This window comes from Nicrophorus vespilloides, unplaced genomic scaffold (assembly GCF_001412225.1).
Source record: "Nicrophorus vespilloides isolate i.1.1-1 unplaced genomic scaffold, Nicve_v1.0, whole genome shotgun sequence".
NCBI classification, from domain to species: domain Eukaryota; kingdom Metazoa; phylum Arthropoda; class Insecta; order Coleoptera; family Silphidae; genus Nicrophorus; species Nicrophorus vespilloides.
This window is the reverse complement of record NW_017096877.1, coordinates 332,061-347,131: the sequence shown is the minus strand read 5'-3', so window position 1 is coordinate 347,131 and position 15,071 is coordinate 332,061. Positions and strand designations below refer to the sequence as shown.

The following is a 15,071-nucleotide window of genomic DNA, read 5'->3' as shown; positions in this document are numbered from 1 at the left end:
AAAAAAAAAACTCAAATCAAATGAAATATACAGTTATACCTCGATTATATTTTCCTTTGATAAAGACAGTTTCTATCACATTTTTCTTTTTGTTAATGTTAATTTCACGAATTTAATAATTTATTGGAACCTTACTGTCCTTTACTGAGTTAAAGAAGTAGGCTTCTAATAAATGATTTTATATAAATAAAGCTATGTATATTCAAAGTATACATTTTGTTTGTTTTCTATTATTAAATTAAAAAAAAACTACAATAAATAATTTAATCAAAGAAATTATTATATTTAAGAATATGTATACAATTAAAGTGTTATACAACTACTTCCTTTTTGAGCAGCAGTCAACTGTTTCTCCAAATGTCTTTCCACCTTATACAATGTATCTACATGGATGGTACCAATAACTATATCCCGGATATTAGGCTGCAACCAACTTAAACCTCCTAATCCAGAAATATCGATTTCAATATCACTGAAATAAATAAATAAAATTAATTTTCATTTAAAAAAAAAAATTGTTAAAATATTTGTCCTTACCTAAGTTCAGTACTTAAAATCTCAACTCTTGTTTGACAAGTATCTTTGAGAGTCAGCATCTCGACGTTCAATTGGTTTTTATAAATAGTAGCAGAAATTTTCCCCTGTATTTTGCTATTCATATATTCAGTCTTGTAATCATAAACAAACTGAAACAAAAATCAAATTAACTTGAAACACTAAATTATGCTAGACAACTCCTTACCTTATAATCTTTAATGGACAAGGAACCGAAAGCCATAATAGACTTATTAGTTTCCAGTAAGCTCCAATCATGGAGCCTTGTGAGGTTCGCAACGTCCTTGATAATTCCCTTCCCTGTTAATTTACTCATCACTGAAGCTTTTTCCTGTTTGTAAGGGAGCATAAAATCGGTTGGGAATTCTATATCTTTCAGGAATTTCCGACTCTTCGCTGTGTTAACCAAATTATCAATAATACTGTTAGCTTTCAGCACACGCTTCCTGAGGTAATCTTTGTATTCCCTGCACAAAAACGAAAATAAAATTAGATTTTAATTGGAAACGTGATAAAAAAAAATAAACATAAATTATATATTTCCAAGCATGTCTGAAGATTCGTCTTACCGGATTTCATCATCCTCGTCCAGTAGTAGCTCATTCACAGAATATTCCACCAAAACTGATCCGAGCTGCCAATGAAGCATACCGCGGATCTTCTCATTTAATTGACTCTTAAAAATGGTAGCAGGTGAATAATCTTATAGGAAAAAAAACATATTAATCCAACTTGTAAATATTTCACGTTTGGCTTTTACCATTTGCTAAAAACTTCACTATTTGTGGTGTTCCAACGTTATTTTCTAATAGCTAGAAAGTAACAAAAATATCAGTAATAATATTTACAAACTTAAATTTCAATAATTAATAAATTCTTTATAAAAATTAATCCAAATAATTCTTCATTTTTTTCATGAAATCTGAGAGTAGTAATATTATATTTCTTGTACTTCAAATTGTTGGAGTCAGACAGAGTTGTATTCACCAGACAATTTCCGATTTCTACAAATGGTCCATAAACAATTAAAAATTTAAATATAAAAGTTTTGATTTTTTATTTTCAAAAAAATCGGCACTAACTTTCCGGAAAACCCAATAGAATAGTTGTAATTAGTAACAGAAAATATATTGACAGTGTCTATTTTTATTTAAACTCTTATTTAATAATGAAATATATTATAATCTGTAAGATTTTTGTTAAAAGTAATTTCCAGTAGTTCTCAAAATATTTGTTGATTATTCTCTTATTTTTTATATAAATCATGATGTTTATTTACAATACAGTTATTTGTATAATATTATTATTCTTCATGTTAAATACAATAGTTTAATCTGATAAAAAGATACACTGGAACCTCGTTTAACGAGAATAATCCGTTCCAGAATTTCCGGATTTTTACTTGTATAATGTATTAATCGTATAGTATAGATTTTTCTCCATATAATTTAAAATACGATAATGCGTTCCATGTCGAAAAAAAAAGTATAACTTGGTCTCTCTTTTTAATGATTTTGCTTTTCACCAATAACATATAAAAATACAAATGATAAGTGAAAACAAGTTTTTAAAATGCAACGTGCGCACAATCGTCACTTATTAAGCAAAACGTCAAACGTCATTAAGCGAATCATTTTTAGAATTTATTTTGCTCGATAAGTGAGGTGCTCGTAAAGCGAAGTTCCACTATATATTTTAATAAATATAAATAATATATAAAATTGTTTTCCAGTTTTTATTTCTTAGTAATAATTGAAGATAAGTTCTAATCAATAAGTGGTGAACATAATTATAAAACGATACATGGATTAATTCTTGGAAACATATTAATTGTTACCGAGAAATAAAAAGTGTGTCATTGTAATAAAATACAGCAGATAGCAGAAATAATATAAAAATCTAAATCTAGGATTAGTTGACTTACTGATATTATCATTCAATTTACTGTATGTGAAAGGAACATTTTATCAATCAGTAATGTACTTATTTAACTTTTGAATTTGTCCACTCATGATTTAACTATGCCTAGTAAATATATATTATATTAAAAATCAGTATCAGATCAGTATTAGACATTATTTAAAACATTACGGAAATATTATTTAGTATAGTATTATTTATATAAATAAATAAAATTGACAGTAAAAAAATAAAATAATGTCATTTTTATATCATAATTTTCTGTCTGTACTTATTTATATAATTTTATTATTTTATTATAAAATAAATACAGACATAATTAATATATTTTTCTTCGTATATTTACTAAAATAAAATGTATTGTTAGACTGAATAATAAGCTTAAATGAATTCTGACTTCGGTATAAACTGTCAAAACTCACTTTATATCTCAATTATTTATGGAACAATAATATGCTTTTATGTAAAACAAAATATGTAACTTTCCGTTATTGTGTATATACGTGGTAAGAGTTTGGAATAAAAAACGTGTGTAGAAACTGTTTTCGTACTTATTACTTTTACGTGATTAAATAGTATTCAATCGTGAAGTACAACAATACCTCGCACAGTGCGTCTTCAATTAGTTTGGTTTATAAATTTGAAAACAAACTAAATTTTTATCGAGAAAAATAAAAATATTTTGTTTAGTCAGAATTTGGTTCCTCGATTAGTCCAGTTTCAAATAATACGGGATATTGGTGGAACCAATTTCCTGCACTATATTGAAGTGTATAAATACATTAAATTGTTATAGACTTACATTAATTTTGATTTCATCAGGTATGACCTGTAGATTATAGTTTTTAGGAACAAAACTGTCTTCATCTGGCGCGAATCCAACGACAACCGAGGCAGATAATCCAATAAAATCAATTCTAAAATTGAAAAACTCATAAGTTAAACTAATAAACTTATAATATTCAGATAACTAACTTTAAATTGTTATTCGAAACGTTGTACATTCCATTAAACATTGTATCATTGACAATTTCCATGTCAGTAACAATAGTTGAATTTCCCAAATTCAAATTCATATGAATAACGGCTTCTGCCAAATCAACCTTGAACTCATTTACACGAAACTCCGGCACCGGAAACATCTGGATTTTCTTGTGAGACCTAAAACTTGACATTATAAACAGATATCCGTCACTTTCCGAACTATTCTAATTACATGTAACACGAATTCCTGGAATGCGCGGTATTGCTGAACAGTAGGTACTTGACCTTCTGCATGTTCTGCTGCCTAATTCCTTCATTGTTGAACGCCTAAAATCAAAGGTCTATACTATATACTATTACTATATACTATTAATTAGCTATCCTTACCCGCCTCAGGTTTTCTGCGAAGTTCGGTTGAATTTCGTTCACTAATGTAGCCCTGAAGGCCACTGAGAGATCTGAAGAAACCATCAAAATATTTATTTATCCTATAACAGGTGCACGAAATTCACTGGTGAATGCATATCGCGTTGGATGGAAACTCTCACTGAATTGTGTAGCGCGACGCAACGAAAGTGATTTCACTTTCGTAAACAGAAAATAAAATAACGTTACGAAAGCGTTTCGTGGCTTTGGAATATATACACACATATATGCATTAACGAAGCGAAGTGCCTTATGATAACGATTGTAAATAAGCTATAAATAAACAATATAAGGCGATAAAGTCAAATTGTCATTAAGTTGTGTTATTGCCGCTACAAATATCTATCAGATAAGACAGTTGTCATAAATCCTATGGTATTGGTTATCTAGTAGCGTGTATTTTATTTTTTAATTCATTTATTTATAAGTATCACTTGTATAAAACGGTATTTTTATAACATGATTTCATTCTAAGACTGTTAAATAATTCTACCCAATCTTATGTAAATTTGCATAACATGTTGTCACAAATATTCATTCACTTTTGGAAAATCCCGTCTTCTGTTTATAAACGTAATGTGACATAACAATTCTATACTAAAAGGATATTTCGATAAAAGTAATATGTAAAACTATCATAAATTTAATTCTCGTTTTGCTATAATATTTATTTAAACTAAGGTTTATAAATATTTTTTTTTATACATTTGTTAGTTAGTTATTTTTTTTTCTTAAGTAGAACTATAGACTACAATCAATAAACTGTTATATATATGTATTTTTTTAATAAATATAAATTTCGTACTTTTTTCAACGAATGTTATGATGACCAACAAATTTTGTAATCATCTATGGTGATTTTCCATCACAAATACTTAAGACACACCATCTATGTAATATTTATGGTAGGTTTTAGAACGTAACTTTCACTGATGTATTGAATCGTAAAATGTATTCACACTACAGTTAACTAACTAGGAAGTAACTGTGTCAATCGAGGCATACCGGTATTTATTATTATTATAAAGTACAATATTTTTATTTATTACAATTTTTATTGATATGTATTTGGACCAAAATACTATCAACTTAAGTCTTTCAAAATACGATTTTGCTTTTATTCTGAAATATGTAATAACTAAAAAAAAATTGTTCAAGCTAATACAACCATTACACGACAATTATAACGTGATTATCGTTATACATCAGTTAATTTACAATAAATACAGAAACAAAAGCTGCATCAAGTTAAAAACAATAACCATATAGCAATAACTCGCATAGCGGATAATCGATTCCACTAATATCACAGACTGTTTAAAACCGGTCTAATCGGGAAATTAAAACTGTATAAATAGAGAAGAAAAACGATTTTTTATGTATAAAGAAATAATTATATGTTCTAATGTATTAGAATAAATTTTTATGTAGTCCATTAAAATTTAGTTCCTTTTGAAATTTTCACATTTTATTTTTTAGTGAAATCGGATTGATAAAAAAATGCAATGTGAGACGTATTGCTGTATTATGTTAGAACAAAAAAAAAGAAATATTGTATCTTGTACAAATTTAGTCATGATTACAATTATATATTGATAATTTAAGATATTTTCATTTAACTCTTTGAAAAGCCAGAATTTCTTAAATTTCTAGACCCAGCAAATTTCTAGGCAACTGAATCATATAGCTAAGTCAACTGAATCAATATAGGATGTTGAACATTGATTCATCCTTTCACATAGCTACGAAATGATAATTCCTCTTTGGTAGACATTTCTTAAAAAAAAATATAATAATGCCCCACTAGGGATGTTCAAAAGGTGGAATAATGCGTGTGCCACGAGTTAAGATGATTTCTTATCATTTATTAGATTAATTCTTCTATTTGGAACTATTTAAAATAGAAATAAAAACAAACCCTGATATACATCATTTAATGAATGCAGGAAATTTATACTTTAAAAAATATGTTTGCATTAGCGAGAATCTTTCATTTTGTAATTAGACAGTTCTTTGGATATTACATGATTATCTGGGTGGAAAGTTCCTGACCAATAACTTTTTGACTCAATTAAGATTAATAAATGGTTGGAGAATTTAAAAAATATGTTTATGTTTTCAAATATAAATTCCAATCAGAATACGAATTCAGACTTTGAATATGCATTAAACAAATAATATATGTACGTGGTTGGCATTGACGTTATTCAGAAAGAAAAAAAAACAGATGAAATTATTCTAATTATTCTAATAATTCTTCTTTCAAGGTAAACAGCAAATAGAAGACGATGTAAACAATAATTAAATAATATTTATTGCAACAATAAATTACAAAAAAATATACTTGATTGTATAGAGAAATTTTTATTTTCATTCAGTACTCAAATATTTTATTTTTAATATTTGAAACCGTACTGTGTGTTGTAAATAACATTTAATTATTTCAGAAATAGAAAAATAAAATAGATATGTTAAGATATTGTAGGTCCAAATACAAACTAAACCACATACTCTGAAACAACAACAAATATATCTATTTCGACGTATTCTAAAACTGCTTGTAATATTTTTATTACATGATCTGAGTAATATAATACTTGAGAGTTTGTAATGTTTATATACAATTAGCTTCATACTGAATTACTATTTTTATAGATATAGTTTCTAGTACTTTGAAATTTTGTATTATCAACACAATGAAAATAATGTTTCAACGATTAATTAGAATCATTATATAAATCATTATATAAATATTAAGAAAATATTTTAATAAATTAAAAGGAATGTGATAAAATGATTAGAATCTATAGAGTACTTAATGTATGGCAGCTTAATAGTTAAGCAGCATCGTGATCGTTACCGTTTGAAAAATATGGAAAACATACTTATGGAATTGAGTTTTTATGAAATTTTATTCCTAGTATTATTTTGATAATTATCAATTAAAAGTTATTCAATTCGATATTAGTGTAGTATATTAAATTATTATTACCTTTTGAGTATGCGTGAGCTAAGAAAGCGCAAAACCAAAGCACTTGTATTTTCAACATCGTATGATATTAAATGATGCTTTGCAAATCTGTGGAAGCAATCCCATACATTTATACTTAAAAACAACACTTGTATTTGACGGGTTATCAAGGATACGACCTACATGATGATAAATACACATAATTACCATACTATATGGTTATCTCTTTTTTTTTGGTTTTCTTGTTTAATTGCGTGCAAAATATTAATATTATCTTTCAGAATTCGATTTTGAAATTGCGTTATTCGAATATGTATATGAATCTTTGCATGTCCAGAGTCAAAGGTTAAATAATATTATTTCATTTAATATCAGTTATAAATAGTAGATAGTTATTAAAAATAGAATTAAAAGACTTTTAAAACAATACGATCACTTTATGTCAAAAATTGTATGTTATGAACTATTGGGTCGCACTGTTGGATCACGTTAATTTTTTAAATGACAACTGTCACATTGCGACAAAAATGAAGAAATGGGTCGCAATATTGGGTCAGGTTATTTTTTTAAATGACAACGTTAAATTTTTAAATAATAGTTGTCAAGGCGTGAAAAGGTTGGGTCGTAAAACAACTTCAAACAAGTACATATATTGGGTATAAGAATATACATACTACTTTTTCAGCTAAAGATTTTTGGTAAATGATTTTTCCATAGCTAAATATTACTAAAAAAAATATAAAAAGTGTTGTTGGTTCACAATTTTGTTCTAAGTAAATTTGAACAATATAACTATAAGCTTTATTTAAAATGTATCTAACTCATAGTATTTTTATGTATTATATAGAAATTATGGTAGGAGCTAAATTAATTAGCTGGACTTTTCTAAAGAAAAAAACATTATTTTATTAAAAAAAAAACTGAAGTCACCAAATTTGAAACCATTTTTATAACATTTTACTGTAAATAATTTATTTTGTTTTGCATAGTAACAATTATCACTATTTATTCATGGAATTGAAATGCTGTGAACTTTAAAACCTCAGTACAGGTATAAAAAAATCCTTACTTTTCATATATTTTAAATAGTTTTGTGTTATTTAACATCATTGATGTATGTTCAATCTAAAAATAGTCACTCACTTATATTTAGTTAAAAATAAATACGACTCAGTCAATTTCTTGACAACATAAAGCTATTTTTCCTCATAATCTAATTATAACTAATTTCCACGTAAACAGAAAGTATTTTGGCAGAAAATATTAATTTTCAGTCAATTAAAGACATTTCAAATGTCAATAGAATTACGTATTACTTATTGAATTCTATCTGAATCTCATCTTAATTGCAACAATAGATTTTTCATTCGATAGTTGAAATTAAGAGAGTAGTCCGCTCTTCGTGCATCCATCGAATATTTGTATCCTAAATAGATAGCCTGGATGCACGGTATTGGGGAAAACGGAAAGCTTGAAGTTCTGCTCGGCTCTCTGTTTGATTAATTTGAAGCTAACCCCCACCTCCCCTTTACACCGAATTAAGTCCAATTTAGCGGATTGGAATATTAGCATTTCAGTTTTATTGTTTCCGTCTGAACAGTTAGAGAGACCCTTAGAGACCATAGTAGAAATTTCCCTTGCATTGCCAAAGACACGAATGCGTTCCTTTCTTTCTTCTGTACGAATAAAGGTTTCAAATGTGTTGGCATTTGCGCATCTTGAGAGGCAACTTGAAATGAAATACGTTCCGTCCCTTAGATACTTTATAATATTACATATATTACTTTACTGTCATTTTATAATATGATTCATTTTACAAGTAAAAGGCACGTTATTACAAGAAATATTATAAAATTTATAAATGTTTTATATTCACAAATATAATGATAACTCAATATAAATAATAAACACTGTTTTGGCTCTAATTTCTATTATATTCCAAATGTGTTGGAACTTTCACATCTTGACTGATTCCATATTTCTCATTCCTGTCATTTATAATATTATTAATAAAAGGCACTTTCAAATGTTGATTCGTAAAATATTATGAAATTATTGATATAAATATCAAAGATAGGTAATTGATATTGTACTCTAGTATAGTTTAATTTTTATATACATTCATTACAAACACTACACCAAATAAGTTTTTTTCTTAAATTTATACGTAGTTCTAAATTTGATTCAATAAAAACTTATTACATTAGCTACTGTAAAATGATAAGATGAGTATTAATAATAACTATACTTTAAAAGTATGTTGTAATAAAAGAGTCCTTCCTGTGACATTCCGGAAAAGAATGTTCGATTTTTATTAACAACTAATTTATTACCTTACAACATTTGATAAAATATCATATCATGTTTTTGTATTTTGGTAAATTCCACGACACATAAAGCAATATTCGTAGGTTTTCTGCAGAATACCAAATTATACGCTTTGCCGCTATCAAATGTGATGTTATCTCAATCTAAATAATAAGAATTGTTGGTTCCCCTCCGTTGTATTACATTGCTTTTTACAATAATTCCGGGCTATTCTTCTCGGGGCTTTGGTGAAATTGAACAAGATCGTGTCTTTCAAGAGGAGCCACCCTTTTCCAAGCGCTTAAAGGTTGCATTAGGAGCTGTCCAGGTACACTCGGGTCCACAAATTGAATGAAAAATAAAGTAGACATGTTGATATCGATCTTGAAGCTTTCATCGTCCTCTAGATATCTATGAATAACCAATTTAATTATATTTTCTTTCTTTTCAGAGAAACATGGACGACGGATGCATTTCCGATCCACTATTTCAGATGTGACGACAGCATTTAGATATGACTTCATTATGGCTTACGATTCCGCTCGTTTTTATATCAATTTTTGGCATTGTAGTCAACACCTACATCCTACTCGTAGTTTCGTTCTCCAGACAAGTAAAGCAAAAAACGTCTTGCAATTTCCTTTAATTTGGAACGTATAATTTTCGCAATTTCAGGCAACCACCGCGAATAATTTACTTTTACTGCATCTCGGAGCTCTGAACGTAGCTTTAGGGATCTTATTCCTCCTCTTCGCTGTTCCTGGACTATCAAATTACGAGTGGCTATCGAGTGGAGCTCCGTGCCTTCTGCATGGATTTTTCTTTACAATTCTTCATCCACTGGTATTGTGGACGATCTGCGGATTAAACGCTGATCGTTATTATGCAATAGCTGCACCTCTGCATTACGGGCATTTAGTTAATCCGAAAAAAGTGAGTATTTTATTTGTTGTTTTTTTTGGGTTAGTTATGGTTATTCTTTTTAGGTATTGTTATGTTTAGGTGTTGGTTGGGTGATAGCATTATCCCTGTCCGTTCCTCCTTATTTCACTATAGCTCCTTATACTTTTAACAAAGCTTTAGGGGCTTGCGTTCCCGATTTCTCCTCCGGACAAGGTGCTATTTGGTACTCGGCAGCTTTCACGGCTTTTACTCTTCTCTTGCCAATTACATTAATTATTTGCTGCAACATCAAGGTAATGCAACTGCTTTAATTGATCGGATAATTCACAAATGTGTTGTTTTCTACATGTTTTTTTTATAGATCTTGATGATAGCTCGTTATCATCGGCATCGAATAGCATCGGCGATTTACGAAGTAACTTTATCGGCTCAAGTGACGATAACTCATCAACGAAATCCATTTTTCGTTCCTACGGTAACGGCCCCCTCGGCGGGAGGCCCCAAATTCCGCTCAAGATCTCCAATTTCCACGGTCCTCCAACTACTAGGCTCATTCCTCATCCTCTATCTACCCTATTACACTATAATATTATGGGAATCATCAATAACTTTCTTAGTGAACTCTAACACTTCCGAAACTCACCCCTCCTTCTACCGAATAGTTTTAGTCCTCCTGACCTGTTCGCCCTCGATAAACGGATTCCTATACGGGCTGAAAAACAAAATGCTCCGCAAGACATTCCAGAACTATTGGAGGAAGAAGCTAACGAAGAGCGAAGTAAATCATGAGATTCAGGCAAGGACACCGTCGACGTGCGGTTCGCGCCGCCAAAGCTTGACTCCTTTAGGGTTCTTCACTCGTCCGAGCATCCCCAGACGATTATCAGAAGCCTTCCTCGATCCGCACAAGGTGTCCAGTCCTTCGAAACCTAAGATGAAACGTATAGCATCCGAACTCACCTGGCGCCCTTCGTCTGCAAACGGCCTACATTTTACCGACGAGAAACGAATACCTCAAGCCAGTAGCTGCAACACCTTACAAATACCAAGGCATGATGACATAGATGACTTTCAGAAGTTAAACAACAAACCGACTGTAAGCACAGCCAACTTGCTTCTACAAAAGTTCTTCGGATTGGAAAACGATAAGAAAGTAATTGAAACGGAACCTGAAGTGACACCAAAGAAATCTCCTCGCATATTAATAACTCGAGCTCTCTCTGAAGACAGCGACAAAACTCACTCAAACGTAAATACCCCATCCAAGCGCATCTCCAATTCAAGCACTAACTTATTAGAAAAGAAATGGAGACAGATCAAGTACAAGGATTCGGAATACGACAGCGATGGACCGAATTCCAAATGCAAACCTTTGCTAGACAGAAGCAGCGATTCTTCAGAAGCTTCGGAAGGTTCAAGCGGACTCTACATGAATCTGGATGATCAAGCATTAATCGGTTGGCCTAACAGCGAGAATTCCGAAATGTGGTCCAAAGAAGATGAATTTGTTAACTGTATCAACGTTCAATCGGAGATCGTATTGTAGAGAAAATAACATTAGCACACCCCTCAGTCTATTTACCGCTTGATTTTCATTTTATTTTCATTGTGATGTCTCGATGTGATATTAAACTAGATATTTATTAAGAAGCTTAGTGCGATAAATAAATGTGAAACTCTATTTTCCAAATATATTTTACTAAATGTCTCTCTCACCTGTTGCGTAAATACTCAATGTTTGGAAATGTAACGTAAAATGGAAAATATTACAGTTATTCTCTTTTTATTCCTACGCCAAAAATGAATAGATTTTGCTTATTCGTACAGGGTATAAACAAAATAAAATGAACAAATATTTAATTAACCTCTGGATGGCAAACTGTAACAATCAATGTAATAATATGTAATATTTTTAAATACATATCCTGAAACAAAATCAGTATTAACTAAATAAATAAAAGATATATTTAAATGTTAAATTTTAAAGATTCAATATATAAAAATATTGTAAATGTAATTTAACTAGTCTTTAAGCAGAGATGTATTATGTGACAAATGCAAACATATGAGTAATGTAAGATTAATAAAGTCAAATATAATATATATACATAGAAGGATGAATTTTATGTTTAGAAAATATACAACCGTTTCTTTATTTGATGATTTATTTATGAACTCTGTATAAATGCGATTTATTTGTTAACTGATCTGACAAATAATTAACCAATAAAGTCGTTTATATTACTCGGTGAAATATTTATTTTATTCTCAGAAAATTTTAAGTAAATTGGCTCCATTAAGGTAAGAATAATGATTTAATAATATAGTAAATAAAAAAAATATTTAATTTAAAATATTCACTGCATTTATAAATTCGTAATAGTAGATAATTTATTTGACCCCTCGATTAGATTTCATTAATTAGATAATTATTTATAAATTAATTTAAATGCGTGATTTAACGTTGTTATATTTAATTTTTGCTATTTATTATGATTGTCTCAATTTGTTTTTTGATAATATTTTATATTTACAATAATATTTCATATTGAAATACATTTGTTTATATTTCTTTTTTTTTTACCTATATTTCGAGCAATACTCCAATAAATAATAATATATTTCATGCTTTTATGAATTGTGTAAGGTAAGAATTTCAAAGTATTATATCAAGGAAGAAAATACTCAAATGATGGATTGCAAAGGCGGGAGAAGATCAATACCGAAAGGGATCTTTGGACATATTCCTACACAATGCGTAGATTAGAAAACGTTGACCTCGAATAACTCTTACGTTGTGAAGAAAAGAAAGTTATTGAAACTATAGTAAAATATATATGGACGTTATATATTAATAATAAATTAAACAATTTTAATTAATAAACCTTAATAATTTATGATTTGATTAATAAATTATATTTTGTTTGATGGATTTTATCAAAATAATTAGAAGTAAAAATATTGTATTTAATAAAATCGCAATAATTTAGTAGAAAACTAGCAGGTAAAGTATGAATAGGATCGATTGATCACGTATGTACGTGTACATTTTCTATAATTCAGAGATATGTAAATTTCAAGCAATAATTCACTTGAAATGGAAATTCTTAAATCATAATTTCAGGTTTCAATAAAATATTTACATGGAAATGATTTATTTTTTAGTAAAACAATTTTATGACTTCTAGGAATACAAAGCCACTGTCAACTATCTTTGATATAATTCTTAGTAATGCAATTTTATGAATTCTAGAAATATTATTGTCATGTAATTTTATCCATTTTTATCATAAAGTTTTGAACAAATAATAAGAAATTTAAATAAAATACATAAAAAATAAGCATTTGCATAGATATCAGGCATTCCTTTTTTATATATATTTTTTAATTATTTTTACATAAAATACATTTTTTTTGCAAAATTTGGAATGTATTTAAAATTGCAATATTCTCAGTGTTTTAATTAATCGAATTTGTGAGATCGAAAGTAACAATTTATATAACTTTATTTAATTACAAACAAATATATAGAAATCAGAAAATGTTGCTTTTTTCATCTAAATTTTAAATAATCACATTTGCTCCTTTTAATTATGAATGAAAATGTATAAATAAATAATATTTATTAAAAATGTGTATGAATAATTCTAATTAGTTTTCTCGACATTATTTTTCTATTCAATAAATAAGTCTCATATTTAGAATGATTTATAATGTATAAAATTATATAAGTATTTTATAAACTGACCATTTTGTATAGAAAAGATCTGTAATTCTTGGTTGTTATTACATGATGACGTGGCCCGATCTAAAATCGGTTTTCGCTTGAAGCATATTGCAATTCTATTGTAATGTTACAATTAATTACAACCTACACCTGTATTACTTTTGAAATCCAAATTAATTGTTGAGAGCAACGTGTTAGATTTATTTTGAACAAGCGTTTCCGTTTATACTAACATGTCGATATAAATGGGAACACACCTAAGGCAAATTTACTACCAGATATATTGGGGACTACATTTCCAACTATACAAATACTTTCACTATCCAAATCTACATGAACTAGTTTTTGTCTCTTTTCAATCTATAATTAACACACAAATTAAAAAAGACAGAATATGCAAATTCCATATAAAACATAATCAAAATATAATTATACGTATTTTTTTTATTTACTAAAAAATCTAATAGAATTATATACTAGGAAATATAATTAATTATCCAAATCTATTTTAAGGGCGACTAATAGCCGAATGGTTAAGTCGCCGTACCCACGATTTCGTGGGCGCCGGTTTTAATCCTGGTCAAGCCAGGTCCTTTGTGAGCCATTTCGGTGCTTGCAGCAATTGGGCCATCGTTCATCACAGATGGACATTCAAATGAATGAGGTTCAGCATATGGATCTTAGGCCAAGTCGATGGACAATGACAGTGTTAAGGATAGCAGCAGATCACAGTCAAAGGAAATAGTGAAATCGCAAAACATCAATATACTACTGAAGTCAACCCACAAATTAAAAAATCATCATAATCATCATATCCACCGACAAAGATTACCTACCTAATGTCAACCGTGATCTTAAATTTACTCAACGTTCACATAGATGACAGATTGTAAATAAAAAAATTAAAATATTAAAAAAATAAACTATACTTTTTTTCCGCAATTTTCATTTCTACAATTTTATTTTTAAATTAGGAAAATAAATATTCTAGAGCAAATTTCATATGTATTTTTATGCATTCAATAAATTTGATTTTACTTGAATCATATTTATATCTTAAAATCATTCTCAGTTTATGAAATAAACTCGATTGTTAAAAAATATACAGCAATATAATCAATCGGATTCATAGGACATAAAATTATTTTTTTATACATAAATAAACTTCTTTTTTGCATTTAAACGGTCAAGTGTGCATTTAGTTCTTCGATTAGTCCAGTTTCAAACAAGTGCGAAGTATTACTGTATATAATAAGTAACTAGGCAATAACATGCCAT

The 15,071-nt window shown here is 28.6% G+C and overlaps 2 protein-coding genes across 2 annotated transcripts; one reads left to right on the top strand and one right to left on the bottom strand.

The window, feature by feature from the left end:
• Positions 1–259: 259 nt before the first annotated feature.
• Positions 260–6,974, bottom strand: LOC108558375. The gene is made up of 10 exons (XM_017915272.1): positions 6,878–6,974; positions 3,847–3,917; positions 3,692–3,786; positions 3,451–3,636; positions 3,278–3,392; positions 1,316–1,367; positions 1,125–1,257; positions 743–1,022; positions 538–686; positions 260–472 (listed from the first exon to the last, which is right to left on the bottom strand). The coding sequence occupies exons 1-10, from the start codon at positions 6,933–6,935 to the stop codon at positions 304–306; spliced, it is 1,308 nt and encodes a 435-aa protein (XP_017770761.1). The 5' UTR covers positions 6,936–6,974; the 3' UTR covers positions 260–303.
• A 2,278-nt stretch (positions 6,975–9,252) lies between these two features.
• Positions 9,253–11,959, top strand: LOC108558374 (histamine H2 receptor-like). The gene is made up of 5 exons (XM_017915271.1): positions 9,253–9,491; positions 9,615–9,776; positions 9,839–10,096; positions 10,150–10,359; positions 10,428–11,959. Exons 2-5 carry the CDS (start codon positions 9,678–9,680, stop codon positions 11,610–11,612), a joined length of 1,752 nt encoding a protein of 583 aa, XP_017770760.1. The 5' UTR covers positions 9,253–9,491; positions 9,615–9,677; the 3' UTR covers positions 11,613–11,959.
• Positions 11,960–15,071: the final 3,112 nt, after the last annotated feature.